Consider the following 22,759-nt stretch of genomic DNA (forward strand, 5'->3'; position numbering starts at 1 on the left):
GTGTATTTATAACTGTAGTATTTTTGTCTCTACCTTTGTCAAAGAAATCAGCTATTGTGGGAAAATGTAAGAAATTCAGTCTACTCTCACCATCTTAATAGTATAATTGACAGTAGGTAACATCTATGTGTTTTGCAGATCAGTGCCTTAATAAATATAGCTTCTGTGTTATTGCCAGTAGCAAAAATTTATCATCTGGCTTCACAATCAACATATAGCACTTTCTTGAAGCAGTGCTTCTCATTTCTCTCTGTCAAATGAAGGAATTATGGTGGCCACCTGCCATTATATGATATCAGTATTTGTGAGAGCTTCAGATGTCACTTCTTTTTAACAAGCTCTTGAAAATCAGCAGAACTCCATCCCCCAATTTTACATCTTATGAAAGGAATAACAGCTCTAGTTAAAACACTGCTTTAACATGATTTGCAGCTTAAGTCTGCCATCCATTATCTCCCCTCCTTCCTTGTTGTATGAAGATAAGAATAGTATTAAGATAGTAATAGAGTTGTACTTTTATCTCACTGTATTTTGTTTATTTTTAAATACATAATTTTCTTTGTAATTTGAGGAAGTTTTAGAGGAGGAGCTATGCCCTTATTGTAGAATGCATGTTTCACAAGCCCGAGTTTGCAAACCTAATCTCTGTCATCTCTAGTTAAAAGCATTCCAGGTAACAAGCGATATAAGAGAACCCTCTTTATGCCCATAAAGAATTTCTAGACTAGAGAGTATAGTATAAGCAACTAGATTAAATTAAGCAAAGACTAAAATTTGATAGGGTTATTCATTTGTTAGATAATGTGCTATATATATAAGGCTCTTACAATATTGTTTAAAAATACTGTGTAAAATGCTAGCTATTAATAACTCAGTTTCTAGTTGCATCATGGCATGGCTTTACTATTGTTCAATATTCTCTCACAAGATTTAACAACATTTACATTTAAAACTTGATTGTAATTCAATGTTGGAACTAAATCATTGAATAGAATTGGCTTATGTGCTATTGTCCCTTTTTCTACTTGGTTGAACCTTAGCACTAACCTATTAGGTCAAGGGATCTCTCAAGGCTGTTAAATTCTATTATTCTATTAACTTCTGTAACATTTACAGGAGGTGATAAGCATCCTTCTGTTCTGCTTCCTGGACTAGTGGTTCTCTTTATTACATTCAATGTAGCTGTGAGCATTATTGCAGACAGTACATTTTCAAATTATAATGAAAGACATTACACAGATGTTAATTTCTAGGTATCAGCATTTCCTGAATTTAGCATGTGTTGGAAGCATGCAATTGAAAATGTATGTTTTGACAACACCAAGCATTGTGTGATTTCATTGCCAGTTGTCATGCAGATGCTTTTTGCGGTTGGAAGCCTATACTTTGCCAAGAACAATAAGAGTTCAGACGTATTTTAGCTGATATTTGCAGCTTCCACAAGTTCACATTAAATGTGGTTTTGATAATTTGAATGGCTGTTGGTGATTTCCTCTTTACCTAGCTGTTTAGTTATCCTAAATAGCCTTTTAGATATTTTATGCTGTCTGAAATACAATTTCTTCCTTATATGGGAGATCAGCTCTGAGATCTTCTTGACTAGATCAGTTTTGTCATATTTTAAGATCTCAAAATGAAGTAAAAATGAAATGAAGAGGTATAGTCTAATCTCCTGTAGTTTAAATACTTAATTTTATTTCTGTATTCATAGTTTGTCCTAAGCAAGCACCTGAAGAACTGTCTTCCATTCGGGACTCAAGCCTTACAAATGCACCAATGCAAAGCAAACTAGTGTCTTCCTTTCAGCAGCATACCAAAAAGGCACTTAAACAGGTAAAGTAACATTTCTTGATTGATTACATTTGCATATCTAAACTAATTGAATTGAATCATTTATTTCCACTCAATACTTCACATTTTATACAAAGGAATTTTTTTTTTACAAAAGATGCAAAATTCCATCCTATTAGGCATCTTACTCAAAATCAGTATTGGATGAAGCAGAAACACTACTGAAATGGAACCATATTAAAAAGCAGCTGGAAGATGCTGGAAGATGTAAGATGTATCTTGCAACTTCCTGGATTTCTGTCTTCTATGTTTTTAGGTCCCTGATGTGCTGGTCACATTTCCAAGGCATGCTAAAATGCCATCTCACATTCCAGAAACTCAATATATATATAAAATACTGAGGTGTTTTATATTTGTGTATGTGTTTGTGTGTGTGTATGTATGTGTGTGTGTGTGTGTGTATATAATGGCGGTAATAAAAGTATCTGAACACCAAAGCTGTTTAATCTACAAAAAGTACTAAGCTTTCGGCGGCCAAACTACCAACATCGTCAGAGTGTAAAAACGCCGGATCCGGGAATTAGTTTATATAACTGGCCGCCTCTGCGCTCTAACCCTTGAATGGGTCATTGGTCCACTCATTAGTACCGGCCGTGCTGTTCTTAAAGGGGCCATGCTTGTCAATGCATCCATAACTTCCAAGGCTGCTCTCCTGCCCCTAGTCATTGTTGGTGTGTGTGCGAGCGCCCAGGGGGCGGCTGTCAGGTTGCTCCTGCTCTTCTTCCCCCTCCCCACTTATCCTGGGCTGTCCCCGTGTCTTCATCGCCAAACTATCTATCCTACGTGTTTCAGATGTCATTCTCACATTTGCTAGTCCTATTACTGGGGGCAGGGGAGCAATCTTGGAAGTTACGGATGCATTGACAAGCACGGCCCCTTTAAGAACAGCATGGCCGGTACTAATAAGTGGACCAATGACCCGTTCAAGGGTTAGAGCGCAGAGGCGGCCAGTTATATAAACTAACTCCTGGATCCAACATTTTTACACTCTGACGATGTCGGTAGTTTGGCTGACGAAAGCTTAGTACTTTTTGTAGATTAAACAGCTTTGGTTTAAGATTTTTATCCTGGTGTTCGGATACTTTTATTACTGCCACAATATGTGTATACCCGGGATTCTTGTTTATAACGTTATTAAAGAATATATATATATATATATATATATATATATATATATATATATATATATATATATATATATATATATATATATATATATATATATATATATATATATATATATATATATATATATATATATATATATATATATATATATATATATATATATATATATATATATATATGCAGGTCTTGGCTTTTTCGGGTCTTTTCCCGTGTAAGATTGAGAGTATCTTGGCAACGTTTCGACGAGTTCCCACTCATCATCTTACACGGGAAAAGACCGAATACGCCAAGACCTGCATACCTGTACCCGTGAAAATCTACAAAAACATATATGTATATATATGTATGTATGTATGTATGTATACACACACAGATATAGATATATAAAACACCTCAGTGCCTTTGTTGGTTATGTGCAAGAATCTGACTGCTATGTAGCCAAATCTGTGATTCTTCAGGTACCACATTAATTTCAATCTTATAGTACTGATTAGGGAAAACTCATCCTAGCTTGTTTCCAATTTTGGAGTAGGGGCTAGGAAAAAATAATGCTTCTCTCTCCCATGGGTTAGCATGGGAAAAAATAAACACCTAATGGTACCCATGGTACCATTACCATTATCGTAGGGGAAGGGATTTATTTTTATTATAACAATGTGATTTGTAGGAGACTATGTTTAGGAGGTGAACATGCCACATTTCAGTGCTAAGGGCTTTCAAGTTATACAGTCTTTTAACTGAACAATTGTTTGCTCAGACCACTTCTGTAGTATCCACAAATCTCACAGTAATTTTTTGCCACTGACATTTGAATAATCACAGCCTTCATTCTCTCCCATATCTATCTTGTCATTGCTATTATAGGACAAAATAACAGCACTCATAGTAACACCATGATTCATAATCTGCTCATATTTGATATATGCCATTATTTGTCAGCAATGCCAATTCCTTTCAAAAGAGTAGTTGAATATAAATTTGGCATCAGAAATGGCACTATCCAGAAACAATAGGAAGATATTTCAGTTAGGTAGGACACTCAGCCACTAACTTCAAGGTGGCAGTCTTTGGGGAAAGGAATTTTAAAAACTGATTTCATTGTGAAACAGCTGAAATACAATTCATTGGGAGTTTTAATACTATTATAGTTTAAGACTATAACTTTAAGGAGAGAATTCGGTTTCTTATGTCACTGCATTAATTAGCACATTAATACATGATGGTCTGTGTCAGATGTAACAACTGTTCTGTCAATGGCCTGTATCTAAAATGTAGTTTTCACCCACTGTGCCTTTTATGTTTCCATCTGATGTATCTCTTTATAATTTCCCACTCCACTGCTTCATCATGGGAAATTTGTGTGTGTATGTAAATATTATGTGCATCTGAAGAATGCAGTCTAAAAGAACTTCTTGTATACTAATTGTATTACTTCAAAGTTCCACAAGACAATGTGGTTTTGTATGTCTTTGGAAAGGAGATAGAAATGGAATAGTTCAGAGTTTCACAGGGAAACTAAATATGGATAAATATTTCCATAGGAAATATTTAGCCTAACAGCAAGATGAAATAAGCAAATATCAACTGAGGGCAAAATCCATAAATACCATTATAGTTGTCTTGATAGCATAAAATATTCAAGAGAGAAATGCAAATACTTATACACCCGTCCTATAATGCTAAGCAAGCAGTGAAACTTCCTTTTAAAAAGATTATTACTTGATGTATTTACCTTAAGGAGGGAGTCTTCTATTCTCCCTTCATTTCCTTTTATGCTCCATGTATTCATTACCACCAGATGCAGGCAGCTGGATTTGATTTAACTCCAAACTGTGGGTCCTATCTGTTGGTGAATGAACTTTAAGCAGCAATTTTTGTTCAGAAAATTGCTGTTGGGAGTCAGTTTTGCTACTGTATATCTACTCTTCAGACCTTCTATTGCTTTTATGTACTTATAATGTACTTCTGTTCTACTACAAATAGCCTACAGTGCTTCTGAATACACAGAGATGTTAAGCAATTATATGTGACACATACCACCTGATATTAACTTACTGGATCTATTTTGCTGTACCGGGAAGTGAACCTTTAACACATTCTGGGAATAAACTGCTTACTCTGTGGAGTGCCAAAAGCAGCATGGATTTGGTTGAGGATTATTTTTCTTTTGGCTCTTTTGCAGATTTCCACACTCTTCTCATGCATTGTTCAGTTTGTTAGGCAGAAGAATGGAACTTTGAATATTTGCTCTGATTATATTTCAGTTTATTTTTTAAAATCAATGCTAAATATAGGTGACCATAATGGAAGATTATGTGAGTCAGACTTTATTAGTTTTTTTGACCAGTTATTTTCACTGAGAATAATGTGTCCTTGAAACAATACCATTAGACTCAACCATTCCACATTTGTGACTTACCCCTGTTTCTATATCATCCAGCCATCACTGAGTCAATGTGAATTATTTTGGCACAAGTATAGTTTAGATGACACTAGAAGTTGCTATCAGTCATTCCTGGGATCTGCTATTGAACCAAAATTCAAGACCTTTCTTGTCCATGAAAGTCTCCTTGTTGCCATTAGTCCCTCAAGTAATCCTCTTGATCTCCTTGATAAAAAGATAATATTCATATATCTAAAGGTTATTCCTCTAGCCCGACCAGAAGTTAGTATAATTGGAGCAATAAGGAAATGACTGACTTCAGCAGTTCCTGCACTAATTCCTGCAGGACCAGGAATTTGAGAATTATTTTTTTAGCTTTAGTTTCCAGCCATATTTGATGGGGAACTGCTTTGGGCATACTGAATGGTTTGCTTCTGAATGTTAGCAACTCAGTTTTGGAAGTCTCCAGAGACCAAACAACAGGGTTTGGGGGCCATCTGTCTGATGCAAGTGGCCCATCACTATCTTATTGAAAGATACTGAGTCAGACTATTGGTCCATCTAGTTCAGCGTTGTCTGCAATGAATGGCAGTGGCTACCCTGGACTTCAAGTCGGAATCCTTCTGAAGATACCATGTAGGTCTTCTCTTGAGGTACAGCTATGCAGATAAGGCTGAGACACAATTAAAGAGTTGTGAGCTGGACTTCAGCCTGACTGATGTAGACAGTGATGAGGGAAGCACTGCTCAGGTAAGTATATCTGAGTTATTCAACATTTTTATTCTTTTTTCATTGTAGCTATTATCCTTGATAAAATCATTTCCAGCATGACTCAGTGAGTTTTGACAAAAAGGTTCATTGTTATATATTGTCATTTCTCATAACATTTTTAGTTTATTTCTTCAGCAGTACCAAAAAGCGTTGAAGGTATTGGGTCAATTTCATCAACATTGAAAGAAAAATAGTTTTGCTTTTCATAGAGACTTTGCCACTGGAACATATCCTGTGATTTCAAAAAATACATTAAAAGTGTATTACATATTAACTTGGAAGTGTCAAAAGCTAGTTCATATAAACCTGTTAGCCGGGAAAGAAGGGCCCCATTGGATGCCCATGCATTCAGCTGAGCATTGGAGATGGACCAGGTTGAATGTAGGCCTTTTTCATAAACTCATTAAACCATGATGAAAATGTGGGAGGGAACATTATACTAGCAAGTATAGTCGCAGTCTGTTCTGTAAATAAATTCATGATTTTTGGTAATTTTCCTGATCCTATTCTTGAAATTCTACATTTGATTAAACTGGGGCCGGCCAAAGGCAGCTTGGCAATACCAGATAACAAAACTCAGAAGAAGGCTTTAAGTGAAAGGATCGGGTTGTTGGACAGAATTCTAATTTGCCTATTCCAAACTTTGTGGGAAATCTGTGTGCCAGAGTAGCCTAAGATGGTTTGTCACTTGGCAACATGGTTCTTCATAACAAAATGTAAGGAATACTGTGCATGAGCTTTCAGACCCTGCTCAAGTTACTGCATAGTTGCAAATACATAGTTACTTATACTGCTGCCAAGAATGGCACCATTTAGCAGCATATCACAAGCAGGAGGTCTGGGTTTTTTGTTCACCAGATTACAGCATTTTTTTGCTCACCAGGTAACATCAAATACAATACATGGCTGTCCTCTTTTTACATGTGTCTCAGGAAATGTTTACTTCTTCCATAGTAAAAAAAATGAGCAACACTTATACCCATTCACATAACTTCTTACAGCCCCAGGGCTTTTTTTCAAGTGACCAAGAACATGCTCACTCTTTGATGTGGGGCAGTGCTGTAGGTATTGCCTAATCAAACTAGTGTTCCTGTATTGAGTGCACAATCTTTGGGCCCTGAAAAGGAAAAATTAAAACCACCTTTTGTCCAGTTCAGCCACCCAAAATTTGAGATTTCCTTCTTGCTGCCTAAACCTCTATTTTGATCCAACTGAGGGGACAAGGTTAATGACTTTCACTTCCTCTAACACATGCCACATCTTATTTTGCACATTATGCTCAATCTTTTGAGGCAGCTGTGACATAGACTGACAGAAATTCTGTATGACCATTTATTGACAGTTTATTTATACATTTATTTATTTGTCAAACTTGTATGCCACCCATCTTGCCACAGATGTTGAGTACTGTAAAGCAGGACCAGCTTGAAGCACTTGTTGATCAATAGTTTCTAGAAGCCTGTTTTTTCTAATAATATTGTAAGTAATTTCAACTGTTGCACTGTGCTCTCATTTGTAAAATTAACTGGGGCACCTGAGTCTATAAGAGCTGAGAGCTGTATTCCCATATTTGAATAAAGAGTCACAGGATAATAAAATATTTATTGTAAGCTGCCTGAGCTCTTCTTAGTTGTTTGAGGTTCTTGCTAGGTTCTTGAGAGGGGAACGTGAAGTTTCCAAAAGTTTTAGAGCATTTTGGATACCTGAAGGCTACATGGGCTGTGGTTCCACAGATGCTCTACTTTGTAGCTGAGTCAGATAACTACTTTAGTCATCTTGGCTGGCTGACTGGGGCTCCAAAGTAGAAACAAATGAAGTTTGTCCTTCAGTTTCTCTGCTGAGGACAGGATTCTTTTTACCACTCCTGTTCACATGACTTCTCTGGCACTGGTCTCTGACGCGGTTACTAGAGAGGCCGTGAGGTAGCTTTACACTTCCTTACCTTATTATTTCCTCTGTGTCTCAACTCTTTGAACCATCTATCAATTAATGCATCACACTGGAATGGTTCTTCTGGATTCTTTAACTCAGAATTAGTACATCAGCAAATACTCTTCAAAACTGGTTAGTCAAAGCCATATCATTCCATTTCATATCTCTGGCGTATGATTAAAGATCCAATATGTACTCATGAATGCTGCAGTTGACTTGCTTTAGCTTGTGAATCTCTCAATTTGTTGATGGTCTCCTAGTCTGATCATTAAATCTTGGTATAGAATTCTGTTAATTGTCCAGTAAATGTATCTTTGCCCACAGTGAGGTGCACAGCCAATTTAATTACCCCTTTTTTGAGCAGAATCGAAACAAAATTGATCCTGTAGTGACTTGTAGGTTGACTCATCAAAGAAATATCAAAGAAACATTGGAATAAACTTTGTCTCAGTCAGAAGCAGCTCAGCAACCTGCTCCTGACTAAAAGTTTGTCCCAAGATTATGCTACCTATACCATAGCATCATGTACATTTGTTATTTGTACATCCATTTGTTGTTGTTGTTTCAATAATGCTTCAGCAAATTGTTCTCTGAATATTGAAATGCCCTAAGAATCTGATGCTATCTCTACATTCAAAAGCACAGTTTGATGCCTGATTAGAGAAAGTAGAGGCTTTCAAGACTGATGTAAGCCTTTCATAATATGTGAGTCAGGAAACAAACATTATAAAAATATTGGAATTCTACTTAAACATTCTAGGGTGCAATGCATGTAGTTCTTGATTTATGAACACAATTGGAATTACTGTCATAAGTTGGTGTGGTCATAAAGTGAGTCATCATGTAACCAGGCCAGATATTATGACCATTTTATCAAAGTTGTTAAGTGAATCATGCAGTTGTTAAGCAATTCTAGCTTCCTCAATTGACTTTGCTTGTTGGAAACTGGCTGGGAAAATTGAAAATAATGATTAAGTGGGCACAACATGCTGTAACCTTGATAAATGTGAACCAGTTGCCAAGTGCCTGACTATGATCCTATGACGATAGGGGTGATGCAAAAGTTGTAACTTAAAGGATGGGTTGTAGGTAACTTCTTCTGAGGCCATTGTATCTTCAAACCATCTGTAAATGAATAGTTGTAACTCAAGGACTATCGGTAATAAAATCTTGAGAACCTGATAGTGTTCTCCTCTGCTCTTTTGGTGTAAAAGAAAATCAAGATAGGGTAATCTTGAGTTGCTTTCTTACCCCTTGGTTTTTCTCAGGGAAGAGCTCTTGTTTACTTAACAACTTTTGCATTCCTTCTTCAGACTTTAGTAATGTAATGAACAAGAACTCTTAGATTTACAAGCTGGAATCAAAGGAGGGAAGTCTATCCAAGGTCATATTCCTAACCTCTGATGGAAAATGGAAAAGGTGAGGAAGTTCCAAAAAGGCACATATTTTTGCTTTTTTGATTATACAAAGAAAAGTCAATGTGTAGATTATAACAAACTGTGGACAGCCCTTAAAAATATGGGCCACTCCATCTATTTACTGAAAAGAAGTATAGGCTGAACAAGAAGCTATACAATATGGACCATCTAAAAGGGTTCAAAATTGAGTATACCTAGATCATGTACTGTCCCATTTATGCAAAATATACTATGAGAAAGTTGAAGTAGAAGAAATAGGAGTTGGAATTAAAATTGCTGACACAAACATGAATTACCTAAGATAGGCTTATAATAATACTTTGATAGCTGTAATTGAGGAAGACCCAGGAATCTCTTAATGAAAGTAGAAAGTCCAAACACTGGTCTGCTGCTCATTTTTTTAAAACTAAGATTTAGTCAACAAGCAGTACCAACCCAATGGAAAAAGATGGGAAAATAGTTGAAATAACAGATTTTATTTTCCTATGATAAAAAAATGTACAGGAATACTGACTATATCGTGAAATAAAAAGATGTCAGCTATTTGAGAAAAACTATCACTCTTTTAGATAAACTATTAAAGCTCAGAAACATTGCACTTACAACAACAATATGTATTGTTAAGATTATGTTTTTCCAGTTGTATGAGTTACATTTTCACATACAGCTGTAAAAGGTGGATCATTAGAAAGACTGAGTAAGAAAAATTGATTCTTTGAAATTGTGTACTGAAAATAAATGTTGAGAAAACCTTAGACTACAAGAAAAATAGTTCATTTGATACTAGATGAAATAAAGCCAGACTACTTACTGAACACTTTAAAATGGGACTAAAGCTTAAATGTTTTGGACACATAATACAAAGAGTAACAAGAGAAAATGTTGATGCTCAGAAAATTCAAAGACTACCAAAAAAGTAGCTAAAGTAGACTAAAGTGGCTGATGACACAAGCACAAGCTTACTAGGTTCAAATAAATAATTCTTGTTGACACAATATTCATCAGGTCCCAAAGGATCAGAAGCAAATAAAAAACAGGGCCTTGGAAATCGGGGTCAGCCAAGCCATGATTATCTTTACAATGGTAGCTATACAACGGTATTTTACAATGGTCACTACCCCTATTAAAGAGCTATGGAATTATCTTCAGAATACAATACTGACACTTTCCATGGTTTTAAAGCAGAAATAGCAATAGCACCCAGAGTTACATACTGCTTCATAGTGCTTTACAGCACTCTCTAAGCATTTTACAGAGTCAGCATATTGCCACTAGTAATCTAGGTCCTCATTTTACCGACCTTGGAAGGATGGAAGACTAAATCAACCTTGAGCCAAACTCCTGTCCCTAAGTTTAATTAGCCTGCAATACTGCATTCTAATCACTGCGCTACCATGACTCTTAAAAGTATGTTGATGTTTGATTTTTGTTACTATAATCCACAAGACCACAACTTCCTATTTTGATTTTTGTTATGGTTGGGTAGGAGTGATGGATTTAAATTGTTGGTTTGGGGAAATAATTATTAAGCAAATCACTACGGTTGTTAAATGAATCCGGCTTCTTCAATTGACTCTTTTTTATCAGAAGCACTGCCAGCCTGTGGACTGGGAAAGTAGAAGCTCTAAACTGGTCAAGACACAGTATCTTTTATTTTATTTCTCTATTTTTGGTAGTTTTCAGTAATTTTCCAGGATTCCAGAATCTAGCCTCGCAGTTCCAAGAGACTCAGTCTCATTATCCACAATTGTAGAATGGAATGAAATCTCCCTAAATAAAAAGGGCCACCTTGTAATTTTGATTCACAATATGGTTATTGCAAAATATAGCTTTGTCTAATGTTTCAACTGAAAATGCTCAAAAGGCCAAAAAGGCTGGTTGTACTTTAGTGTGTGGACTGATGCTGAATTGAGATCCTAGCAATATGTATAATTGTAAATCTGGTCTATTTCCATCTTTCCAGAAAATCTGGTATCTGACCAAATGTTGGTTCAGCAAATATGTTAACAAAAGAAAAACTGGATGCTAGTTCTCTGATGTTCTACACAACTTGTTGACAACACTGGTTTTAGAAAAATGCTGTTTTGATTTAAATTTGTTTTATTGTTGAAATAACAAACAGCAGTGCCATTAAAAGCAGCAGGGTGCAGGGTGCTTCCTAGTTAGCTTGTTTGCTTTTGTGCTGTGGTAGAAGAGAGATAATATTTCCCCACAGGAGATTTTTCAATTGACCACATTAACATCTTAATACATTTTTTTCTGAAAAGAAATGCTTATCTTTTTTTAAAAAAAGGAAAGAAGCAATTGAAAAAGTGAAAGTTGATATGTATTCTGCCTTTCCTGTTCTCATCAGTGTTAGCAAGATTTCTTTCATTACGCCTCTATGGTTACACTTTTTTCTGTTTCTGGAAATTAAATAACAAAGAGGAACCTGTAACTGTTAACAAGATTTTTGTTGTTAACCAATTAAGAAAGTGAATGTAGATCTTTAAGTGCCTGTGATTTCTCAGTAGTTCTGATACATGTTTACAGAATAATAACAGCATTATTAATTTTAAACAAGTGGAATTAACAAAAACAGTGAACCTCGGGGCCATTTTTTGATAATGGGGAAATGTGATACAGGTAGTCCTCAGTTTACAATAGTTCACTTAGTGACCTTTCAAAGTTGCAATGGCACTGAAAAAAGTGACTTATGACCATTTTTCACACTTACGACAGTTGCAGAATCCCCATGGTCATGTGATCAACGTTTGGATATTTGGCAACCGGTTCATATTTATGACGGTTACAGTGTCCCGGAGTCATGTAATAAATTTTTGCAAGTTCTGACAAGCAAAGTCAATGGGGAAGCCAGATTCACTTAACAATTGTCTTACTAACTTTACAACTACAGTGATTCACTTAACAACTGTGACGAGAAAGGTTGTAAAATGGGGCAAAACTCACTTAATTGTCTCACTTAGCAACATAAATGTTGGGCTCAGTTGTCGTTGTAAGTCAAGGACTAGCTGTATTAACAACCTTTGGCTAGTCTTCTATAGCTTGATACTTTTCAGATGTGTTAAGACTAGTACACAGAGTGTACTGTAATAGTATTTCAGCAGGAAGTACTGGAGTTATATTCCCAAAATATCTGAAAGACACCAGGTTGGGAAGCTTTGCTTGGCACTGTTTATTTCCCAGACTGAAATGGTGCAGATAAACAAAAAAAACAAAAAACCATTGCGCTATAACATTTCACAAAGCAAAGAAGCAATGAACGTATCACAATAAAGCAAATTTCTTCCTATAATGAAGTGACGGCTTAGGGGAAAGCTATATGCTAAACTGGACTTTTAAACTAACTGTGTGATTAAAATATAACTCTCCATTGCAGTCAGAAGTAATGCCATTCCAATTCTATCTCCACAGCCAATGGTCTTCCTAGGATTCTGGGAAATGTGGTTGTATGGCTTGGGAGTGGTAATAACTGTGCTGCTTTTTTTCCATGTCTCAAAGCCTAGGGCCATAAGAGTGGTTTATGGCTTCTTCCCATATCTGTATTGACTTAATGTTTGGCAGTGGCAATTGCAATGCAGTTAGGGATTATAGAATGGGCTCCCCCCACTCCCCTTTTTGTGCAAGTTATTTGACATTGCCTTTGTGGTAAAGGAAAAAAAAACAGTGCTGGAAAGATTCCTGCATCACAAAACGAAAACAAATAGAGATGTACAATATCAATCAAGGCAAGACAAGTACAGATAGAAAAATTATGGTATAATCATTTGTATTGATGAAATGTGTGTTGAATACTATGTAATGGGTTTAGGATAAAAATAGCAACTGGAAAGAACATACTTCTCTTCAATTGACATTGGATGTTTTTCTATCTAGCACAGGTTAGATCTTTCAGTATAAATTATCAACAAATGATTCCTTACCATCTTATTTTATTGGAATCTGAGCTTGTATACAAGAGAAATGTTAAGCAGTATATTTAAGGATGCAGATGCTTTAGTGATTTTGTAGGTCAGCATGTTTTATTACTCTCTGTCAAATAAATTGGCTGCAGCCTTGAAGACATATTCTGCTTTTATATTTAGTACTTTGATTCTTTGCTACATCAAACATTGTAGAAAGTTTTAAGAGAGAATTGATAGTTAATGGTTTTCAGACCTAAATTAATGTTGCTAATCAGATTCTAGATATGAAATGAATGCTTTTGACAGTAAAGAATTAGAATTGTTTACATTTGGTTTTTATGAGAATATTGGCTTTCCTGACTATCTGGTAGAGATTATATGGGATTTTTAAATTACTTTTTGTTTTGTAAGTGTGATTTATATTGTAACATTTTTCTGACAGCGATTTTAAGAATGTACGTTTTTTATTTATAGATTCCCCATGCATGACAAATGTAATATATTGTTGCAGACTACATAATGTAATTAATGATACATTAGGAAGACTAGACTGTTTCTAGATACACCAATTAGTTTATATTTCATTTAATTATGTGTCACTTTTGATATAGTAAATGTCATGAAAAGAAGTGGTTGACCTGTATTTATGCTAAAATGTCAGCATCTTAGTTTTTATCTTACTATCTTTGTTTTAAATTGTATGAGTTAGATTAAAAAAATACTCTTTTCATAATCAACTTTATGTCTATGAAACTATTACTTCTTTCATAATTAAAGTTACTAATTAGGACTTAAAGAAATTTAATAGGGAAGTTAAGTCTGGATTGCTTTCGTTTTGAGAATGTTTAAGTTACAGTTAATAACTGTAAAAGGTGTCTAATTACTTTACCTTAACTATTGGGTTATAATCTATGTCACATCTATAATTGCATCTATTATCTTGAACTAGGAGGATTAAGGGCTTTTACCCTCAATTTTTTATTGATATCCATTTGTTTTATCCCATGATTAAGATCTATGTGTATTTTTGCATCTTACTTAAAATGTTTTAGATAATAGCCCACATTACCCCTATTATCTGTTGGCCATATTGATTGAGATTTATCAGACTTGTGGTCCAAAACCTCTGGAAGTCACCAGATTGCCTGTGTCAACCTTTTCTTCACTATCTATGAACACAGTTTGCTAAGACTCAATCAGTCACATATAGTGATTCACCAGAACTTTGATTATCATCTAGATTTGCTTCTAGTCAAAGATAGGAAAAAAGAGAGGTTTAGTGTCCATTTTCTTTCATATTTATTAAAATCAGTAGTTCAATAAGTTGGTGAGTCAAAGTTATGAAAATTCAATCTTGATTTCCACAACTGTCATACAAAGCTTGTAAATTACTATTTGGTTAATGTATGTTCCTTACAAAGGTATGTTTTGCACTTTTCATGGCTACTAAGATTCCCACCCCTTGCTCCACCCCAAAATATGTGATATATTACAATGGCATACAATTCCCATACTATGACCTGTGCATATTTAGCTTTTCTACTGATGCCAAACCTTTCAAGTTAGCCCAGATCAGGGAAAAGACATCATAAAGAGCTCTATTTTATTGTTGCAGAGGGTAATAACAGAATCCTGAAAGTTTGGCAGGTTTTCTTTCTACCCCTGTTTCATACTAGACAGGATCAAAATAGATTACCTTGAGTTTCTTTCTCACTTCCTCTTCTTTCCCAAGGTGAAGGTGATGGTTATTTAACTCTTCTGTTCCTTCTTCAAATTTATCTTGGTATTCATCTACAACAACTTCTTAATATCTCTTGTTTTGTCGAAGTGATTCCAGACTATCTTGGCCTTTTTCTTTTTCTTCATTTATATTGTCTGCCATTCCATTTTATTAACTTCACCACCTATTTTCTTTCTCCTCCACCAACTTCTGCATTTTGCCTCCCTCCATCATTCTTCTGAAATCTGCTGAGTCTTTAATCTGCTGTTATTAGAACTGTTTTAGAAGTTACCTTGTATGTGTGTCTTGGCTGTCATAGTGTCTCTGAGTAGTCACTATGTGGAATCGCGTTATTAACTTGTCTTTCATTTTCCTGTGGTTGATGATCACTTGCTTAAATTCCATAATCCAAACAATATGCTATCTTTTCATATGAGGTCTGTAGAGAAAAAAGAAGGAACTAGGCACAGTATGGTAACATTATTGAGCAGTCAGGAGCAGACATAGCAGGTGAAGTTTGGCTGTAAGACCTTTTGGGATGTGGGGAAATAGGATAATCTGGGGTTTGTATATGGCCGTCTTACACCAGAAATGGAAGGAACCAACGCACCTGATCTGTGCCATGGTACTTCATGAGGTTTTGTAAGGCATATTTGTCTAAATACCCATAGAAATAGTTTCTGCCACTTCTGTTGTTGAATAAATAGTACTTGTAGAAATTTAATTTATATACAACAATACAATTGCAATGTTTTAAACTTGGAGGGCAAAAACAAATGTTGACAGAAATAGTTATAGCTATTACTTGCAAATCAGAGGCAGTGATTTTCATTGTTTGTACATCTTTGTTTAGATTTTTATATACTGTGTTATGTGCTTTCAGGGCCATGAATATTGATATTTATTGAGAGCATAACCCCTAACTGAATTAGTTGCTTAATCAACTAAACATTTAATTGCAGATGAAATTTGCTCTACAGTTAATCAGTGGAACATATTGCTAGACTGGCTATATAGAGATGCCACCAAATTTAATTATAAAGAAATGTAAAACAAGGCATTTCAGTTTGGATACATGCATTTTCTATTTCAGTAACATTTATAGGCTAGTAAACTTCACAGAGCTGAGCTAAAATCAGTATTAATATATCTTGCAACCAGATTTATCATAATATTGATGGGAATTGAACATTCATATTAAAACTATTTCACTATTACTGTAACTGAAATATCCTATATTTTAAGTTTCCAAACTGGTGGAAGCAAATATTAAAGCTATATTTTCTTCCATTAATAGGTAGGTTTGTTTGTCCACTGAATTTTAAATATTGTCATGCAATTAAAGAGGAGCTGTTTGCTTTCAGTATATTAAAACTATGTGATTATATTTTGACAAACATGCATAAGTATGTAAATCTGGTTGATTTAAGGCAATAAATCAGTTTAAATTATTTTGTTGGTTGACAGCCATTTTTTAAAATTCTCCTTTATTATTTATGTCCCTCTGATACATTCTACATTGAAATATCTGTTAAATACCCAGTTGTTGCTTTTTTATTGTTCTTTCTGGGACAGAATTTGTGCTCTAAAATATTATTATCCAGAGAAATAGGAAGCAATTGTTTTTAATTATTTTGCCTTTGAAGTGTTGTGTGCAAAGCATTGTCATCTAAATAGACTACAGCTGTATTGCAATTACAGAATTAAGCTCACAAGTCATTAGTCGTTTATGCTCGTAAGGAGACAAAGGATATTAATTCATGCTAAGCATGATCTCCTTTGGTAAAATTTAGTGGTCTTTTTAATGCACACACAAATCAAAGATAAGAGTGTAAAATGAGGATTACAAGCAGGTACCAGATAATCAGAAGTGAGCCGATTTGTTATAACTTATTCAGTTTAAATATTTGTGCTTGTAAATTGTTTAACTGGCAGATTCTCCCATTCATGTTCCCTAATCTTCCAATTTGAGTTATTTTATTGTATAAAATATCCTGGCAGCTATTCAGGTCCTATTTGTATTTTGTATTGCATTATCCTCCCTGTTGCTGATACAGTTACAAAAAAAGAAACATGCACACAAACAAATACACACACAAACCCCCTCCCATTTGTAGATATTTATTCTTTTATGATTTTCTCCCACATTTACCATGTTCGTGTTTTGAAGGTTAATGCCCAAAGTCAAGCAGACAGAAGCCAAGTGCTGCAAGGTTTTCCAAGATTAGGACCGATCCCTTTCGCAGAAATAAATGATTCCTGCCATGTGCAGTGATTTTGTGCAGCGCTACTCACGGCTGAGTGAGTGCATCAATACTGTAGCCCTTACATGCTGTACATACTGATGACACTGTGTTAACTTGATTGACTGAGCAGTGTACGGGAGAAGATGCACCTGCAAGAGATGTACAGACATGGAGTTTTAGTCTGGTTTTGAAATATTTATTTTTAGATTTGTTTTACTTGAAAATCTCAGTTTTAAATTCCATGGGTTCTCATGTTTCTGCTGCTAAGGTAGAGCAAACAGTTATGAATGCTTCTTTGTTGTCAACATTGTTCTGGATTTTAAAGGTGCATCTTCTTTATGCTTAAATTAAAATATAGGGAGATTGAATGAGACAGAGAGAGAGAGAGATGAAATGGAAGAATGGCAAATTTGCAGCTACTTGGATATTATTATCTTAAGGAGCTTAGCTGAATGAAAGGGGAATGTTTTGTGTAATTCACTTGTGAGCAGCATTTTGTGTTATATTTTTCTGTTTTGTTTTGTCCTTTGTAGGCTTTGAGACAGCAGCAGAAAAGAAGAAATGGAGTCTCAATGATGGTAAACAAGACTGTTCCTCGTGTTGTTTTGACACCATTAAAGGTGTCTGATGAGCAGTCGGATTCACCTTCAGGTAAATAACTACAGACTGACTGCAACAACAGTTTCTAGTCAAAGAGCCCTCCCGATGAGGTGAGAGCTATCGTGCACAAAATTAGGATGTTGAAAAATTATGATGGTGTTCCCACAAGATGGATTCTGTTTCATTTTTTAAACCAATTTTATTAATTCCAAGAAGGAAGATTTTAATTTCAGTGCTAGGAGGGAGGGGAGGGGAGGATCAAGAGAGAAGGACTGTGTCTAAAAAAAAAATTAAAATTACAACAGCTGCTTTAAAGGAATGCAAAGTAGTCTTTTTGGATGCTGATTCTTAATAGGAGAGCTATGTTTTGGCATTCCGTGCCATCAGGGAGCCAAATAAATAACCATCACAACTCCTCTGGGAGTGCGAATTACTCTCATACTCCTGTCTTGCAATAACAGTTGTCCTTTTAATAAGATTTTGTGTTCTGGCACCATCTTAATCACCACAGTGCAACCCTGACCTTTACTTTTGGCTGTTACATGCTTCACTGTGAATGAATCGTGCAGAGATCTGTGTCACTTTTTATTGTAGGTTGGGTTTCCCCCCCCCCAGACGTGGGAGAAAATTAACTTACCAAAGGGAGGGTTTCCCATTCTTCCTTTTATTTCTTTGTTCCCTTATAAAGGTAGCGTTATTATTTTTAAAGATGTCTCTGCTATCGGAGAAGAAGCTTATTTATATTGGATTAGCAAACATCTTTATTGACTGTTACATTGAAGAAACTTGTTTTCATCACTTAATGGATTTATGAGCTTTTGCTTCGTTGCTTCCAGTGACAGGGAATCAACTTGTCAGCAAAAAACATAACCTTTAAATAGGGTAACAGATAAAGATATCACTATACGGGTTTTGTTCTTTTTTTTTCTTTTTGTAAAAAAAAATAATCTAGCTTTGTTTTTGGTTTTGGTTTTTCCCAAACGGGGAAGCACTTCAGTATAACGTTTGCTTTTTTAAAGGGTCTGAATCTAAAAATGGTGAAGCAGACAATTCTGATAAAGAAATGAAACATGGGCCAAAGTCTCCAACTGGAAAACAAATGAGCCAGCATTTAAAGAGATTAAAAAAATCTGGTTTAGGTGAGTAGGTCTCTAAAATGTCCTTTCCCCCCCCCCCATCTTTTTACTTTATAGAATACATAGAAAAGATGAAAACTCACTATATAGAATTTCGCATTTTCTCTCTTGATGTTTTGGATATTTTTTTCCGTGCACAAGGGCTTCTCTTGCTGTGTTCTTTTGTCCCTTTGAACTCTGCAGGGGTGTCCCCTTTTGGGGCACCTTTTCCCAGCAGGCCATTCTGTCACAACCCTTTTCAATCAGACAGACTGGAGCTCCCCTAAATTGGCCATTTTGGAGCCAGCTGTTTCTTGCTTCACCATCTTTTCACGGAGGACTATTCTTACTTTCCCTCCCTTTATCTTTTTTCATTATTTCTCAGCGTATTACTTACATATTTCTCAGTCACATTTCTTTTCTTACTTTGGCTTTTCTTTCTCATTCCTTAATAGCATAAAATAGCTCAGATTATATAGTAAACCAATATTTATATTCACTCTGTTAGACTTTTAAGTGTTGGGCTCCCTCCCTCCCTTTTTCTTTTTGCTAAATTATATGTAACTTATTTATCTTAGGCAGTAACAAAATGTCTCATTAAACAAATAAACAGGCAAGGCTTTTTGCTTTGTGTTGGATTATTTATAGTCAGACTCTGCATTTATTCCTTTCTTGGATTTTTGTTTGCAACCTAGTTTAATATTTTAGAATATTTCAAAAATGCTAATTTTATAACTGCTCCTTATCCTTCTTAAACTTAGGGCCATTTCATAGTATTATCTAATGGTGTAACTACTCCAAATAAATTAGCAATATGCTCTGAAAGAAGTTATTTTCCTTTAAAATTGCAAATTTCTATTGCTGGCATCAGTATCTTGCTTTTTGTATTTGTTTTACTTCAGGTTCTCTTCATATCTTTTTATTCTTTGTGAATTATATTTTGATTCTAAAACAAATTTTGCTTGATGATTAAAGCTGTGGTAAAAATTGTTTAACTGTCATACATTAAATACAGAATCTACAATTCTTCCCATCCATCTGGACAAAATTAAATCTCTGTTTTGGCAACAAAGCTCTTTCTAGTCTCTGTCTCTCCTATTCTCTCTCTTCTATTCTCTCTCTCTCTCTCTCTCTCTCCCTCTCTACCCTCCTCCCCACACACACCCATGCACACTCACACAGACATGATTTACTCTTTAGTTCATGGCATTGTTTTAAATTAAGAGTCTTGAGAAGCTGCAAATGTGAAAATGGCCATTTCTGGCTCAGTGGTTGATAAGCTTCATTGTATTATATCTTTTCCAATGTAATTAAGTAATCAAAACTAGCATTTATTCTTTAAAAGACCAGAGTGAATGTTTTATAGAATTTTATTTACTTGTGTTTAGACATTTATTTTTTATTATAGCTTAGCAGAGAAGGGAACAAAAGACAAATATAGGGCTGCCTTTTTCAAAAATGATATTTTTATGTGAAAGATTTTGCATACAATAAAATCCCTTTCTCCATTCTTTGATAGCTTCCTGTCTATAAAACATGATTCAGTTTCCTTCATTGATATGCTTAGAAGTTTTTAGAGTCTCTCTCTGATAGCAAAAGAATGAGTGGCTCTGAAGTCTTCATAAGTCTAACTTGGAAGCACAATTAATATAGGGGAAATGGGAAAATTTTTGTTCATGCATTTAATATGCTTTAAATATTAGATAATAGGATTTAAATTAGCTGCCTCTAAAGCCGAGGTTACTATGGCTTGTAATCTATGGTGTAACCCACAGAAATAGGAAGGCCATGCTCATCTTCCCTATATTTTCTTCCTCCTGGAATCCCAAAAGCCTGTCTGAAAAGTCCAGGATTCCTGAAAGAATGGCATGCCTTAAGGAGAACTAGAATAGTGTTTTTCATCCTTGGGAATTTTAAGATTTGTGGACTTCAACTCCCAACCAGAAGTATATTTTAAAGTTACCAAGACTGAGAAATGCTGCTGTAGGGCAAGGCTGGAATTATCTAGCAAGAAATTTGTGCACATTGCTGCTCTCTCAGACTGCTATTTCTGATTTGGAATCCAATCCCACACCCTGACCACATAGCCATTAAGACATGATCTCAGCTGTTCAGGAGTACTTACTAGCTACACTTCCAGAAAGGCTTTCTGGGCGCATAGCTGGTGAGGACCATAACCGGGAAATTAGAGAAGCAATCAAGATGGTTAAAATAAAGCAGATTTTGAAAACTTCCAAAACAGTGTATACAAGTAGGCATTAAGATCTCAAATATTGTTCAGTAATGCAAATTGAGATTTTAAAAATCTGCTTTACCTCAATGCTGATACGGTCTGAAGCCTTGATGGTGACTGTGATCACTATTGACAAAAAATGAATTTTGGGGCCCTATTTGATGAAAGCATCACTCTCTTTTGAGGCACTTGTGAAAAATACAATTTGGTGCATTCAGGTAAAATTCAGCTGTGGCAATCATTGGTAAAGGACAGAAAATAAATCTGTCATAGTTGTAATAAAATACATTCTAACCCATAATGTAACTACCCTTGGCTTACTAGTTATAGTTGGGCTCATAGCACCACCCAAACAGTATTATTATTTAATTGCAAGAGGTGTAGAAAAGGGATATCAAAATGATGAAAGTGTATGAACATCCTCCATATGAGATAAAGTCACATTTGCGACTAATGAGTTTAGAAGAAATTGAGTAAATGGGACATGATAGAACTATCTAAGGTTGGGCATGGTATAAAAAAAGTGGAGTAGAACGTGGGGCCATCTGATGAACTTGGATAGTTAAAAATTCAATTAATACATTATAGAATTTGTTAAAACATGGATATAGTGACATCTGGCAATTTGGATGATTATGAAAAAGAATTTGACAAATACATGAAGCATAAAACTATCAATAATTTCTGGATGGCTTTGTATTGCTCTCTGTCTAGGAGATTGCATATCTTTGAATCTCAGTTGCTGTGGATTGTTTGCAGGGAAATATTGCTGTACTTGTATTCTGCATATGGCCACTGGCATTTAACTGGACATTGTGGGGACAGAATGCTAGATTAGGTAGCCACAGGTGCTTTTTATGAATGAAAATGTGGTTGCCTTCCATTTAACAAAATCCACTGAATACAACCCTCCTTGCCTAATCTCATTGAAAATAAATGGAACATTGTATTTTTTGTAACTGTTTAATTGTGATACTTGCAGTTTTGAAGATCTTGTAGCATTTCAGGGAATAATTGAACCATCAATCTTTGTTTATATACTATTGGGATAACTGGCTTATAATCAAATGATTAGAATTCAAAGAGGTTTGTGCAGGCACAAAGATGCTTCTTTGTCTGGGAGAAGGGATGTTAATTTTCAATTTCTGTATAGCTAGTTGAGCTTCAGGTTATATGAGAACATCTGACTTAAAGTTTTCAGGCAATGGAGAAGGCTCTCTAGGTTTTGAACATCATTCGTACAATGAATACAATGTAAGTTACCAAAAAGTATAGCTCTCTACATAATCTTTTATCTCCAAACCAGTAACTAATATTCTGCTCTACAATTAATGGGAAAACATTATTTGCTCACTTGCTGATTTATTTATTCCACAGCCAGAGATTCTGATGCCTTTCAATAATAAAAAATATATAATATTTTATTTATTTGTTTGTTTGTTTGATTAGTTAATATG

The 22,759-nt window shown here is 35.2% G+C and overlaps 1 protein-coding gene across 1 annotated transcript in view; it reads left to right on the top strand.

Moving 5' to 3' along the window:
* ASXL3 (ASXL transcriptional regulator 3) overlaps positions 1–22,759 on the top strand; it is a 79,787-nt gene that overhangs the window by 32,230 nt on the left and 24,798 nt on the right. The window contains exons 4-6 of the mRNA XM_015820127.1: positions 1,712–1,833; positions 17,888–18,005; positions 18,974–19,093. Of these exons, the coding sequence (XP_015675613.1) occupies positions 1,712–1,833; positions 17,888–18,005; positions 18,974–19,093 (360 nt within the window). The remainder of the gene's footprint in view (positions 1–1,711; positions 1,834–17,887; positions 18,006–18,973; positions 19,094–22,759) is intronic.

The sequence above is a fragment of the Protobothrops mucrosquamatus genome, unplaced genomic scaffold, assembly GCF_001527695.2.
Source record: "Protobothrops mucrosquamatus isolate PMUCROS unplaced genomic scaffold, P.Mucros_1.0 scaffold1071, whole genome shotgun sequence".
Taxonomy (NCBI): Eukaryota; Metazoa; Chordata; class Lepidosauria; order Squamata; family Viperidae; genus Protobothrops; species Protobothrops mucrosquamatus.